At 40.7% G+C, this 12,590-nt stretch overlaps 1 protein-coding gene across 1 annotated transcript in view; it reads right to left on the minus strand.

Annotated features, from left to right (window-relative positions):
* LOC128692745 (uncharacterized) overlaps window positions 1-12,590 on the minus strand; it is a 59,682-nt gene that overhangs the window by 27,541 nt on the left and 19,551 nt on the right. Inside the window, exon 3 of the mRNA XM_053782078.2 lies at window positions 4,945-7,530. Within this exon, the coding sequence (XP_053638053.1) occupies window positions 4,945-7,530 (2,586 nt within the window). The remainder of the gene's footprint in view (window positions 1-4,944; window positions 7,531-12,590) is intronic.

Here is a 12,590-nt window from a genome sequence, read left to right on the forward strand (position 1 = left end):
CCTAAGACTGATCCCTGTGGTACGCCACTTGTTACAGATCCCCACTCGGATTCAACCCCATTTATGGACACTTTGCTTCCTGTCTGTGAGCCATGACTCTATCCACGAGAGCACTTTTCCCCCAATGCCATGAGCTGCCACTTTCTTTAACGGTCTTTGGTGCGGAACTCTATCAAAAGTCTTACTAAAATCTAAGTAAATAATATCAAATTCTTTATCGTGATCAACTGCCTCAAAAGCTTTACTGAAGAAAGTTAATAAATTAATTAGACAAGAACGGCCTCTAGTGAATCCATGCTGAGTATCATTAATCAAGCTATGCTTATCCACAGCGCTGTATAGCCCTTGTGGCTTAGCGCTTCTTTTTGATTATAATAATAATATGCTTATCCAGATGGCTTCTTATAATCTCAGCTATAATTGATTCTAGTAATTTGCCTACAATTGAGGTCAGGCTTATTGGGCGGTAATTTGACGGTAACGACTTGTCCCCTGTTTTAAAAATAGGAATTACATTAGCCATCTTCCACATATCAGACACTACACCTGTTTGAAGAGATAAATTAAAAATATTAGTTAATGGTTCACAGAGTTCCATTTTGCATTCCTTAAGAACCCTTGAAAAAAACCTCATCAGGACCCGGCGACTTATTTTGCTTCAGTCGGTCTATCTGCTTCACAGCCATTTCACTAGTGACTGTGATGTTACATAATTTATCTTCAGACCCACTATCAAAATTAATTTCTGGAATATTGTTAGTGTCTTCCTGTGTAAAAACCGAGAGAAAATAATTATTTAAAATCGAGCACATTTCATTCTCTTTGTCAGTAAGATGCCCATAGTTATTTTTAAGGGGACCTATCTTATCTCTAACTTTTATTCTATAGACCTGGAAAAAACTTTTTGGGTTAGTTTCCGAATCCCTAGCAACTTTAATTTCATAATCCCTTTTAGCTTTTCTTATCCCCTTTTTGATGTCCCTCTTAATGTCAATATACTGATTCATAAGATGACCCTCACCTCTTTTGATACGCCTATAAATTCCCTTCTTATGCCCTAGTAGATATTTCAGCCTATTATTCATCCATTTTGGGTCATTTCTATTTGATCTAATTTCTTTATACGGGATAAACGTTCTTTGAGCAGCAAGTATAGTGTTCAGAAAACTGTCATATTGACAGCTCTCTTCGTTACCCCAGTCAACAGATAAGTGTTCTCTAAACCCATCGTAATCTGCTAAGCGAAAATCTGGGACTGTTACTGAGTTATCCCTACTATCATACTTCCATTCAATGCTAAATGTAATTGATTTGTGGTCGCTATCACCCGGTTCCTCTGAAATTTCTAAATTATTAACAAAGGATTCATTGTTTGCCAGAACTAAGTCAAGCAGGTTATTTCCCCTTGTAGGTTCTGTCACAAACTGCTTCAAAAAACAATCCTGAACTACTTCTAAGAAGTCGTATGATTCTAAATTCCCAGCCAAGAAATTCCAATCAATATGACTAAAGTTAAAGTCTCCTAGAATTACTACATTATCGTGACCATACCCCAGGCCGGGATTGAACCCGCGGTCATAGAGTCTCAAAACTCCAGCCCGTCCCGTTTGCAATCGTGTCATTACGATTTCTTGAGTCAAGTTACATTATCGTGCCTTGTGGCCTTAACAATTTCCTCCCATAGTAGTCTCCCTTGGTCCCTATCTAAATTTGGGGGACTGTATATCACACCTAAAATCAATTTTTCATGCCCCTCTGAAAATTCTATCCAAACAGACTCTGTATGAGTTACTTCAGACTTAATACCCGTTTTTATGTAACAGTTCAAGCGATCTCGGACATACAATGCCACCCCACCCCCCTTCCCGATACTTCTATCTACTTGGAACAATTTAAAACCCTGAATGTGACATTCTGCAGGCATGTCCCGATTTTTCATATTGAACCACGTCTCAGTTAAGGCAAATACATCAGTGTTACCTGCACTAGCAACTAGTCTCAACTCGTGCATCTTATTCCTAGCACTACGACTATTTGTGTAATATATATTTAAAGACCCTCCTTTCTCTTTACCCTTCCTGCTCCTTTCTGTTATTCCACTAAACCTATTACTGCCCTTGTCAATTAGTGCCACTGGCTTTCCAATAGCCACCTCATTTTGCTTATTGCTAGTTCTCGTAGTACTCATATTACTACACTGCGACTTCACTGTTTTCCCCCCAAAACCCATACCACTAACTATTCCTAGTTTAAAGACCTAACAGCTCCCTCCACTGCAGTTGCCAGTGCTCCCACCCCACACCTAGATAAGTGAACCCCATCCATGGCATACATGTCATTTCTGCCATAGAAGAGGTCCCAGTTGTCAATGAATGTTACCGCATTTTCCTTACAGTATTTTTCCAGCCAGCAATTGACACCAATTGCTCTGGACAACCATTCATTTCCAACTCCTCTCCTTGGCAAAATACCACATATGACAGGGTTCTCACCCTTCCTCCTAATTATCTCTATTGCTGACCTATACCTGCTAATCAGGTCCTCACTCCTACGTCTGCCAACATCGTTGCCTCCAGCACTGAGGTGATTGCTCCCAGTACCTCTCATGATGTCATCCAGACGGCTAACAGTATCCTTCATCCCAGCCCCAGGAAAACACACTCTCTGCCTCCTACTCCTATCATTCAAGCAGAATGCCCTATCCATGTACCTAATCTGGCTATCCCCAACAAGAACAATGTTTTTACCTTCCTTGGCGACGTCCGTCGTGATGTTCCCAGTAGTTGACTCACATTCGTTAGGTAGCACTACACCCTCACTTGAGGAATTCGTCAAGACGTTCTCGATGGTTTTCGTTGGGGTTTTTAGGGATGTCTCACTCACATCAGCCAATGCTTCCGTGGTGCTCGTTGTGACATTCCCAGTAGAACACCCACATTCGTCAGGTAGCACCGAGAATGGGTTGGAAGTTTCCACAGTAGTCTTCTGGGTCCTCGTTGTTTCTGCCTCTCCAACAGTCTTCTTGATCCTCAGCTTGATTCCATGTTGCCCGGCCACTGACCAAGCTCCCCTCTTAACCTGGGGACTCACAACAGGATTACTTCGAATCCTCTTGTTCTCCGTTAATCGCCGTATCTCCTGCTTAGCAACCCTAAGCTCTTCTTTCAGCTGCTGGTAACGTTGCTCAAGAGAGGGCATCCTGGTTCAGATTCACAGAGAGCACACAAACAGGTCTTCACAGAGCTAAGTACACGTCACCACTGACTGAATCTAATTGCCCTCCATTCCTCAGGCCCTGTCCTCTACAGATTTTGCTCCTCCCCCTGGTTGTAATAAATAAATTTAAAGGTGTAGTGGAAGGATGGGGCAATACAGTAAGAATTGTTGATGTCGCTGAGAGCAATTGAACTACACTTCCTCAGAAATCCCCAAAACACCTACAGAAGCTGTTTTTATTTATATTTGCCAAATATAATAAGTTTCTCTTAATTGAAAAGATAAGTATTGCATTTTTGTTAAGTAGCTGGAGAAGCCCTACACTAAATTTGTTAAGAAAACAATTAGCGTGCTAATTGGCAATACTATTTAGTTAATATATATTTAAGCTTAATTAAATCTGGGGAAAAAAATATTGTATTTGCATTTAAAAGTATTTCAGTCATGTTTCACCAGTAATATTAGTAGTGCATAAATATTACAACTATACAACCCATTAATTATTAACTTCCAGTAGCATTTGTAAGTCGTAATAATGTTGGCAGAATCACCCACAATGTTAGGTACAAGGTCACGTATGCAACTAATGAGAAGATAGTTTATTATGGCAACGTTTCGCTCTCCAGGAACTTGGTCAAGCCAAAATTAGGTTTCCCAAACTCATGGAGAGCGAAACTGCCTCAATAAAATGTCTCAGTTACACACGTCATCTTGCCTACTAACGTTTCTGCGTCGTGTAGAAAAGTAATGAAATGATATTCAAACCATAAAGGAATTTGAATAATGCAACAAGATAAAGAATAACAGAGCTATAATAAATATACCTTATCAACAAAATCAAGCGAGTTCTCTATTAATTTACGTTCTCGGCCTCTTGCAACAAGATGGGAGGGCTTAATTGAGCCAAAAATTCACAGGTAACATTACATAAAGCTTGAAATGTGAAAGTAAATACAAAAACAGTTCTTTGATGTATGAATTTGTAGAGTTGACCATGTCTCTGATGAGGGGCTCTTGATCTAGGGAATTGGATCTGTGCACCGGTTCCTTGAATTGAACCTGAATATCTTCCATCCCCCCCATATGCACTGTATAATCCTACGGGCTTAGCGTTCCCCCATGATTATGATCTTGATTCAAGGAACTAGGCTTACCCTCCCCATTCTTGAATCGACACTAATTTGCCTCCCATACTTCAAACGCTGTATGACCCCCTGTGGATTTAGCGCGTCCCCTGATTAAAAAACAGCTGATAGTGTTGTAGAGGTAGAATCTGAGTTCGATGATGTGGACATCGAAGTTGGACTTACAGCAGCGTGAAGAGTCACCAACAAAGAAACGAAAACGAAATTTGACTTGGACACTTCATGTTAAAAGTGCATTTTGAAAATTAAAGTACTGTGACCCATACGGGTTTACCGCTTGTTAATATAGTAATAAGAATAATAAAATATAGTCATACAGTTAACCATATGAATAACATTTTTTTCTTTGAACGTGAATGCGCAAATAAAATTTACCCATATTTTAAAAGGTATTCATACAGTGCGCTATTAAGAAACATGTCTATAAATAAGCCCTGAGTAACTGTTTAATTCACCCAGGATGCAACTATTTGAGTGTCTGATATACTTCCTTGTCGAAGCATTATATAAATACCTTTTAATGGTGGAATATCCGCCCAAGACAAGTCTTTGGTACAGTAATAACTTAAATTTAGCATCGCACCTTTCGTCGCCTCATCCGCTCATAGAGAGGAGTCAGCTCCCTCACGTCAGCCACGTCAGCCAGTGTCCTCAGTAGTGAAGCTCCCCTCTCACCATCATTGCTTGTCGGTGTTGCCACGTCTCTGGTAATGTCAGCTCTCAGCGGTGTTGACACGTCTCTGGTAATTTCAGACCTCAGCAGTGTTGACACATCTCTAGCAATGTCAGACCTAAGCGGTGTTGACACGTCTCGTATAAAATCGGACCTCAGCGGTGCCATGTCTCTTGTAACATCCTGTGTAACGTTAGATCTCAGCGGTGTTGTCACGTCTCTTGCAACATCAACTCTCGGTTCTTCTGCCAAGTTTTGTGTAGTATCAGTCCTCAGCGGTGGTGCCAGGTTTTGTGTAGTATCAGTCCTCAGCGGTGATGCCATGTCTTGTGTCTCATCAGCACTCAGCAGTGTTGCCAAGTTTTGTGTATTATCAGTCCTCAGCGGTGTTGCCAGGTTTTGTGTATCAGTCCTCAGCGGTGATGCCACGTCTTGTGTTTCATCGGCACTCAACTGTGTTGCCAAGTTTTGTGTAGTATCAGTCCTCAGCGGTGTCGCCAAGCTTTGTGTATCAGTCCTCAGCGGTGATGCCACGTCTTGTGTCTCATCAGCACTCAGCAGTGTTGCCAAGTTTTGTGTAGTATCAGTCCTCAGCGGTGTTGCCAAGTTTTGTGTAGTATCAGTCCTCAGCGGTGTTGCCAAGTTTTGTGTAGTATCAGTCCTCAGTGATGATGCCACGTCTTGTGTATCATCAGCTCTCGATGTTGCCACTTGTGTAAAATCGACTTTTAGTGAGTCTGCCATGTCTCGTGTAACGTCAGCATTCAGCGGCATTGCCACATTTCGTGTAGTGTCAGCCTTCAAAGGAACTGCCTCATGTTGTGTAGTATCAGCCTTTAACAGTGTTGCCTCATCGTTCATTACATCAGCTGGCGCCAGTGGTGTTGCCGCAGGTTGTGTACCATCAGCACTCTGTATCGTTTCAATATCTGAAGTGTCAGCTTTCAATGTTATTACCTCACATGTAATCTCAGACTTTAACGGTGATGCCCCGTCTCTTGTAACGTCAGCTATCAGCGGTGATAAGACACCCTGTGTAGGGTCAGCATTCAATGGTGTAATGTCAGCTTTCTGAGATGTAGTTTCATCGCGTGTGGTATCAGCATTCAACAATGTTGCCATATCTGTAGTGTTATCCCTTAGCTGTGATGCTGTATTTCCTGACATACTTACTCCTGAAACATCAACAGCGAGCATTTCTGCATTTCCTGCAACATCCTCTGACATAAGTGCAGGATTTCCTGCAGTATCTCCTGACATTCGTGCCACATTTCCTGAAGTATCCCCTGACATCGGTTCAACATTTTCTGGAATATCCCTCGATATTGGTGGAACATTTCCTAGATTATCCCTTGACACTGTTGCTGCATTACCTAGATTATCCCTTGACACCAGTTCCACATTTTGGGGAGTATTCCCCAACATTGGTGCCATATTTCCTGGAGTATCCCCTGTCACATTACATGGATTATCTCCTGACATTGTCTCCTTTTCTAAATTATTAAGACTAGGCTCTTCTGCAGTATTCCTTGAAGCGTGAGCTGACGCTGATGCCAGCTTGCCTGCTGAGCTGTCAGCTTTCAGTATGGCTGCCACGTTCCTTGAAGTTTCAAGTCTTGATAGTATTTCCATTTTCCTCGTATCAGATCTTGATGAGGTTGCTGCACTTGTTGGTGAGCCGACTCCTAGCAACGATGTCACGTACTTTGATGCGTCGTACTTCGATGCGTCGTACTTCGATGCGTCGTACTTCGATGTGTCACCCCTCAGCGATGATGCCATACTTCGTGGAGAATCGTCTAACAATGATGTTGCATACTTTGATGCATCCGTTCGCGAAGAAAGTGAAGTGTTTCTCGAGGTATCAGGTCTTGATCTTGGTGAGAAATTTTCCGAAGTATCAAGCTTAGAAGACATTGTTACGTTTCTTGAAGTGTAAGAATCTCTGTGACCCTTCAAGATGTCATCATTATCTGTTCTCAGACCCCTGATGGTATCGGTGGCATTGGCTCTGAGACCCCTAAAGGTGTCAGCAGTGTCAGTCCTGAAACCTCTTAAGGTGTCAGCAGTGTCCGTCCTGTAACCTCTCAAGCTGTCAGCAGTGTCTGTCCTATAACCTCTCAAGGTGTCAGCAGTGTCTGTCCTGAAGCCTCTCAAGGTGTCAGAAGTGTCTGTCCTGAAACCTCTCAAGGTGTCAAAAGTGTCTGTCCTGAAACCTCTCAAGGTGTCAGCAGTGTCCGTCCTAAAACCTCTCAAGGTATCAGCGGTGTCCGTCCTGAAACCTCTCAAGGTATCAGCAGTGTCAGTCCTGAAACCTCGCAAGGTGTCAGTAGTGTCCGTCCTGAAACCCCTCAAGGTATCAGCTCTGGAGTAAACTGTGTCCGCCGAAGATGAGCCAAGGCCAGCAGCCCTGGTGGGTGTGCGCGACCACCTCTGCAGCGGGTCATCGCTGTCAGCAGACTCCTGCTGGTACAGGTGCATGTATGACGACCTCACCTGTAAACGTGACCATGTCATGTGTAGTAGTGAGGAGGGAGGAGTTTGTATTGGTGGTGTCTGGGGACACTTACCATTTCCTACTCAATCTTCCAAAACCTAAACCAGATCGTTACTTAGAGAGAGAGAGAGAGAGGGAGAGAGAGAGGGAGAGAGAGAGGGAGAAAGAGAGAGATTTCTTACTTGAAGAGCTTTTACTTTGCAAAAGGATTTGAGAGTCAAATGTATTTAATCTTAACTGGCTAGGAAATTTGTTGGCTTCAGTTTATATATAAATTTAGTCCATAAAATATTTTAACTATGAGACATTGATAATGAGTGTTACGTGAAGGTGTATAGGTGGTTAAGGTTCAAGAAACAGGCGGTGTTAGCGTTCTTCAGCCTAATCTGTAGGCTTAGGTGTTGAAGGCTCAGTAAACAAGCTGATAATTTTTGGGTTAGAGGAAGGCATGTATAAGTAGTTACGGCTCAGTGAATAAATGGTGTTAACATTCTTCAACCTCCGGAAACACGCTGACCTTGAAGCACTTTTCATCACTGATCCGAGAGCTCCATAAATTTATTAAATCTGCCATGGCACCTTGATGTGATAACATCTTGGAGGGAAGATAATTAGTCCATTCCTGGGCGCTGCGGTGTACAGGATTGGCGTTAGTCACTTGTTACTGTAGCAGCAGTTGGCGATGTTTTTTGTTTATATTCCTTGACAGTTATGCTGTTAATTGAAGTCTGTTACTCCACAAGCCTTGTCAACATTGGCGTTAGTTATTCTTATGTTAGCTGGTTAAATTACGTGAGCTCCGCGTCTTGTTAATCTGAAATAAAGGTTTAGTAAAAAATCATCGAAGAGTCAGCAGGTGTAAATAATATATTCCTTTAATGTTGTGCTGTATTTTATTTCTGGCAGTATTCATTTGATTATATTCCATCAATTACGGGGACGTCGTGAAAAGTTAAAGCTACGGTACTGTGACTTATTCTTCAGTCATTTATTAATTCAGCCACTGGAGCGCATTACGACTCCTAAGAGTTTTGCGTTGTACCATGAATGTAATATAATAGAACCATTGTAAGTCAGTCCCTCTCTACTCCCCACTCCCCCTCATGGAAGGTTCCTTGATGTTGGTGAGGGGCTCTTGATTTAGGGAATTGGATCTGTGCTCCAGTTCCCCGAATTAAGCCTGAATGCCTTCCACATCCCCCCCTCCCCTGGGCGCTGTATAATCCTATGGGTTTAGCGCTTCCCCCTTGATTATAATAATAATCTACTCCCCACTCAAGTAGTGTGTCAGACCCTGTTCTCTCCCACATGGCTAATAATTATAAACAAAAATGAGAATCCTGTCTTGAGTAAGGAACTTGACAAGTTCCTGATCGGCCAGGGCGTGTTGCTTACGTCGCACTGCGTCAGGAATTAAGACACATATGCAACACACATGTATATAATTCCTCATCTTGTCAGTGTTGTATACCAATATTGTAATGATACGTGTCATGCTGCGTGATGCGAGCACTAACAGCCTCGCATATCATTTGAGGTCACGCACAAAAATATTCACTATGGTTAAGTCAGTTTGGGTGTGGACTCCCAATAGTAAGAATGCTGGTTCGATCTCAGTAATAATTAATATTAATTTCACGTTACACACACACACACGCATGTTTGTATATATATATATATATATATATATATATATATATATATATATATATATATATATATATATATATATATATATATATATATATATATATATATATATATATATATATATATATATATATATATATATATATATATATATATATATATATATATATATATATATATATATATATATGCAAGGAATTCGCAAGAGCAGGCGAAATATACACAAACACTGATCTCTGGCTGAAGGAGACTCGAACCTACGAACAAGGTACGCAGTGCATTACCAATCTACCCACACTGGACCAATACCTTAGAGTCCAGCTTGCGCTAGACTTTGATCCAAGGCAGCCAGCTTTCAGGGAGAAGGCTTACAGCTTTTCATCTCATCCCTTGCATGCATCAGCCTTACTAGAGATATTAACAATGCAAGGAATTTGCAAGAGCAGGCGAAATATACACACTGATCTCTGGCTGAAGGAGACTCGAACCTACGAACCTTGGAACAAGGTACGGAGTGCTTTACCAATCTACCCACACTGGACCAATACCTTGGAGTCCAGCTTGTGCTAGACTTTGATCCAAGGCAGCCAGCTTTCAGGGAGAAGGCTTACAGCTTTTCATCTCATCCATTCCAGTGTGGGTAGATTGGTAAAGCACTGCGTACCTTGTTCCAAGGTTCGTAGGTTCGAGTCTCCTTCAGCCAGAGATCAGTGTTTGTGTATATTTCGCCTGCTCTTGCGAATTCCTTGCATTGTTAATATCTCTAGTAAGGCTGATGCATGCAGGGGATGAGATGAAAAGCTGTAAGCCTTCTCCCTGAAAGCTGGCTGCCTTGGATCAAAGTCTAGCGCAAGCTGGACTCCAAGGTATTGGTCCAGTGTGGGTAGATTGGTAAAGCACTGCGTACCTTGTTCGTAGGTTCGAGTCTCCTTCAGCCAGAGATCAGTGTTTATATATATATATATATATATATATATATGTTAATGAATTTAGATAAGATTAAGAGGAACTAAATTACAGTACCGCCATCTCAGTTCAAAAAATACTGCACGTAAATACTAGTAATCCATAAACAGCTAGGTTAAAAGTACAATGCTTATAACTATACATAACTTGAACTTCTCATGCTTCGAACTGTATACCACTTCCTTAAAACCACGTTGTTAAGAGAGGCAAGGTGCCATGGCTTCTACAGCTGTTTATAGACCCCGCTTCCCTTATGACCTGCGACGAATTTAGCCTCGTGTTTCTGCTGTGCCCGAAGATTTTCTTCCGTGTTTGGATATGTGAGAGAGAGAAAGAGCGAGCGAGCGGGAGAGAGATACCTCTTGGTGCATATATCTTGCATAGTTACTGTAACATATGTGGTTAATATGTGAGAGTAGTCTGGTTGGTTGGTGGAGTTTGAAGTCTATTGACAACATTAGGGTCATTAATTAAGGTTGCACGGTAACCTTTTCATCACTAGACAAGAATACTGTAATCCTCAAACCAGAGATTAAATCAAGCATATATATATATATATATATATATATATATATATATATATATATATATATATATATATATATATATATATATATATATATATATATAATATATATATATATGTCGTGCCGAGTATGTAAAACTGGTCAATTAGCAAGAACTCATTTAAAATTAAGTCCTTTCTAAAATTTTCTCTTATACGTTTAAAGATATATTTTTTCAATAATGTTGATGTAAAAAATTATAATTTTGCACCAAAAGAATCTTAGAAAACTTACCTAACCTTATTATAACAAGAACAATTTATTTTAGCCTAGCCCAACTAAATATATTTTAGATTTGTTTACAATAATTTAATACTAAACAAACACAGTGAAATATATTTTTTTCGTTAGGTTCAGAATGGTTTTGGCGAAATTATTGCATACACAAATTTTCACTTGTCCTATATGGCAAGATGAGCATTGCTATTTAAGCCAAGATCGCAAATTCTGCGTATTCGGCACGACATATATATATATATATATATATATATATATATATATATATATATATATATGCCAGTAATTCGCGAGAGCCGGCGACATCTACACAAACACTGATCTCTGGCTGAAGGAGACTCGAACCTACGAACCTTGGAACAAGGTACGCAGTGCTTTACCAATCTACCCACACTGGACCAATACCTTGGAGTCCAGCTTGCGCCAGACTTTGATCCAAGGCAGCCAGCTTTCAGGGAGAAGGCTTACAGCTTTTCATCTCATCCCCTGCATGCATCAGCCTTACTAGAGATATTAACAATGCAAGGAATTCGCAAGAGCAGGCGAAATATACACAAACACTGATCTCTGGCTGAAGGAGACTCGAGCCTACGAACCTTGGAACAAGGTACGCAGTGCTTTACCAATCTACCCACACTGGACCAATACCTTGGAGTCCAGCTTGCGCTAGACTTTGATCCAAGGCAGCCAGCTTTCAGGGAGAAGGCTTACAGCTTTTCATCTCATCCCCTGCATGCATCAGCCTTACTAGAGATATTAACAATGCAAGGAATTCGCAAGAGCAGGTGAAATATACACAAACACTAATCTCTGGCTGTTTGTGTATATTTCGCCTGCTCTTGCGAATTCCTTGCATTGTTAATATCTCTAGTAAGGCTGATGCATGCAGGGGATGAGATGAAAAGCTGTAAGCCTTCTCCCTGAAAGCTGGCTGCCTTGGATCAAAGTCTAGCGCAAGCCGGACTCCAGGGTATTGGCCCAGTGGGTATATTGGTAAAGCACTGGGTACCTTGTTCCAAGGTTTGTAGGTTCGAATCTCCTTGAGCCAGAGATCAGTGTTATATATATATATATATATATATATATATATATATATATATATATATATATATATATATAATATAATAAATTCCAAGCGCTTTCGTGACTACTCACATTATCAAGGAACATTGTTCCTTGATAATGTGAGTAGTCACGAAAGCGCTTGGAATTTCACTATTCTTTCACAGTGGTTGTTTTGCATATTCTGAAATCACCTGTTTACCGTGATCTTATTGCATATATATATATATATATATATATATATATATATATATATATATATATATATATATATATATATATATATATAATGTGTGTGTGTGTTTAAACTTCGTAGAACAAGCGAAATATTCAAAAATACTAATCTCAGGCCGAAGGAGACTCGAACCTACGAACCTATGGAATAAGGTATACAGTCGAGAGTACTCGACTCACCGTCCCACACTGGACAGTACTTGCTGCCCAACCACGCTAGGCATTTGATTCAAAGCAGCCAGCATTCATGGAGGTAGCTTTTAGTTTTTTTCATCTCATCTCCAGCTTGTATCGACCAACGAAAAATTTTTAGAATGTTTAAACTTTACAGAACAAGCGAAATA

The sequence above is a fragment of the Cherax quadricarinatus genome, chromosome 30 (genome assembly GCF_038502225.1).
Source record: "Cherax quadricarinatus isolate ZL_2023a chromosome 30, ASM3850222v1, whole genome shotgun sequence".
Taxonomy (NCBI): domain Eukaryota; kingdom Metazoa; phylum Arthropoda; class Malacostraca; order Decapoda; family Parastacidae; genus Cherax; species Cherax quadricarinatus.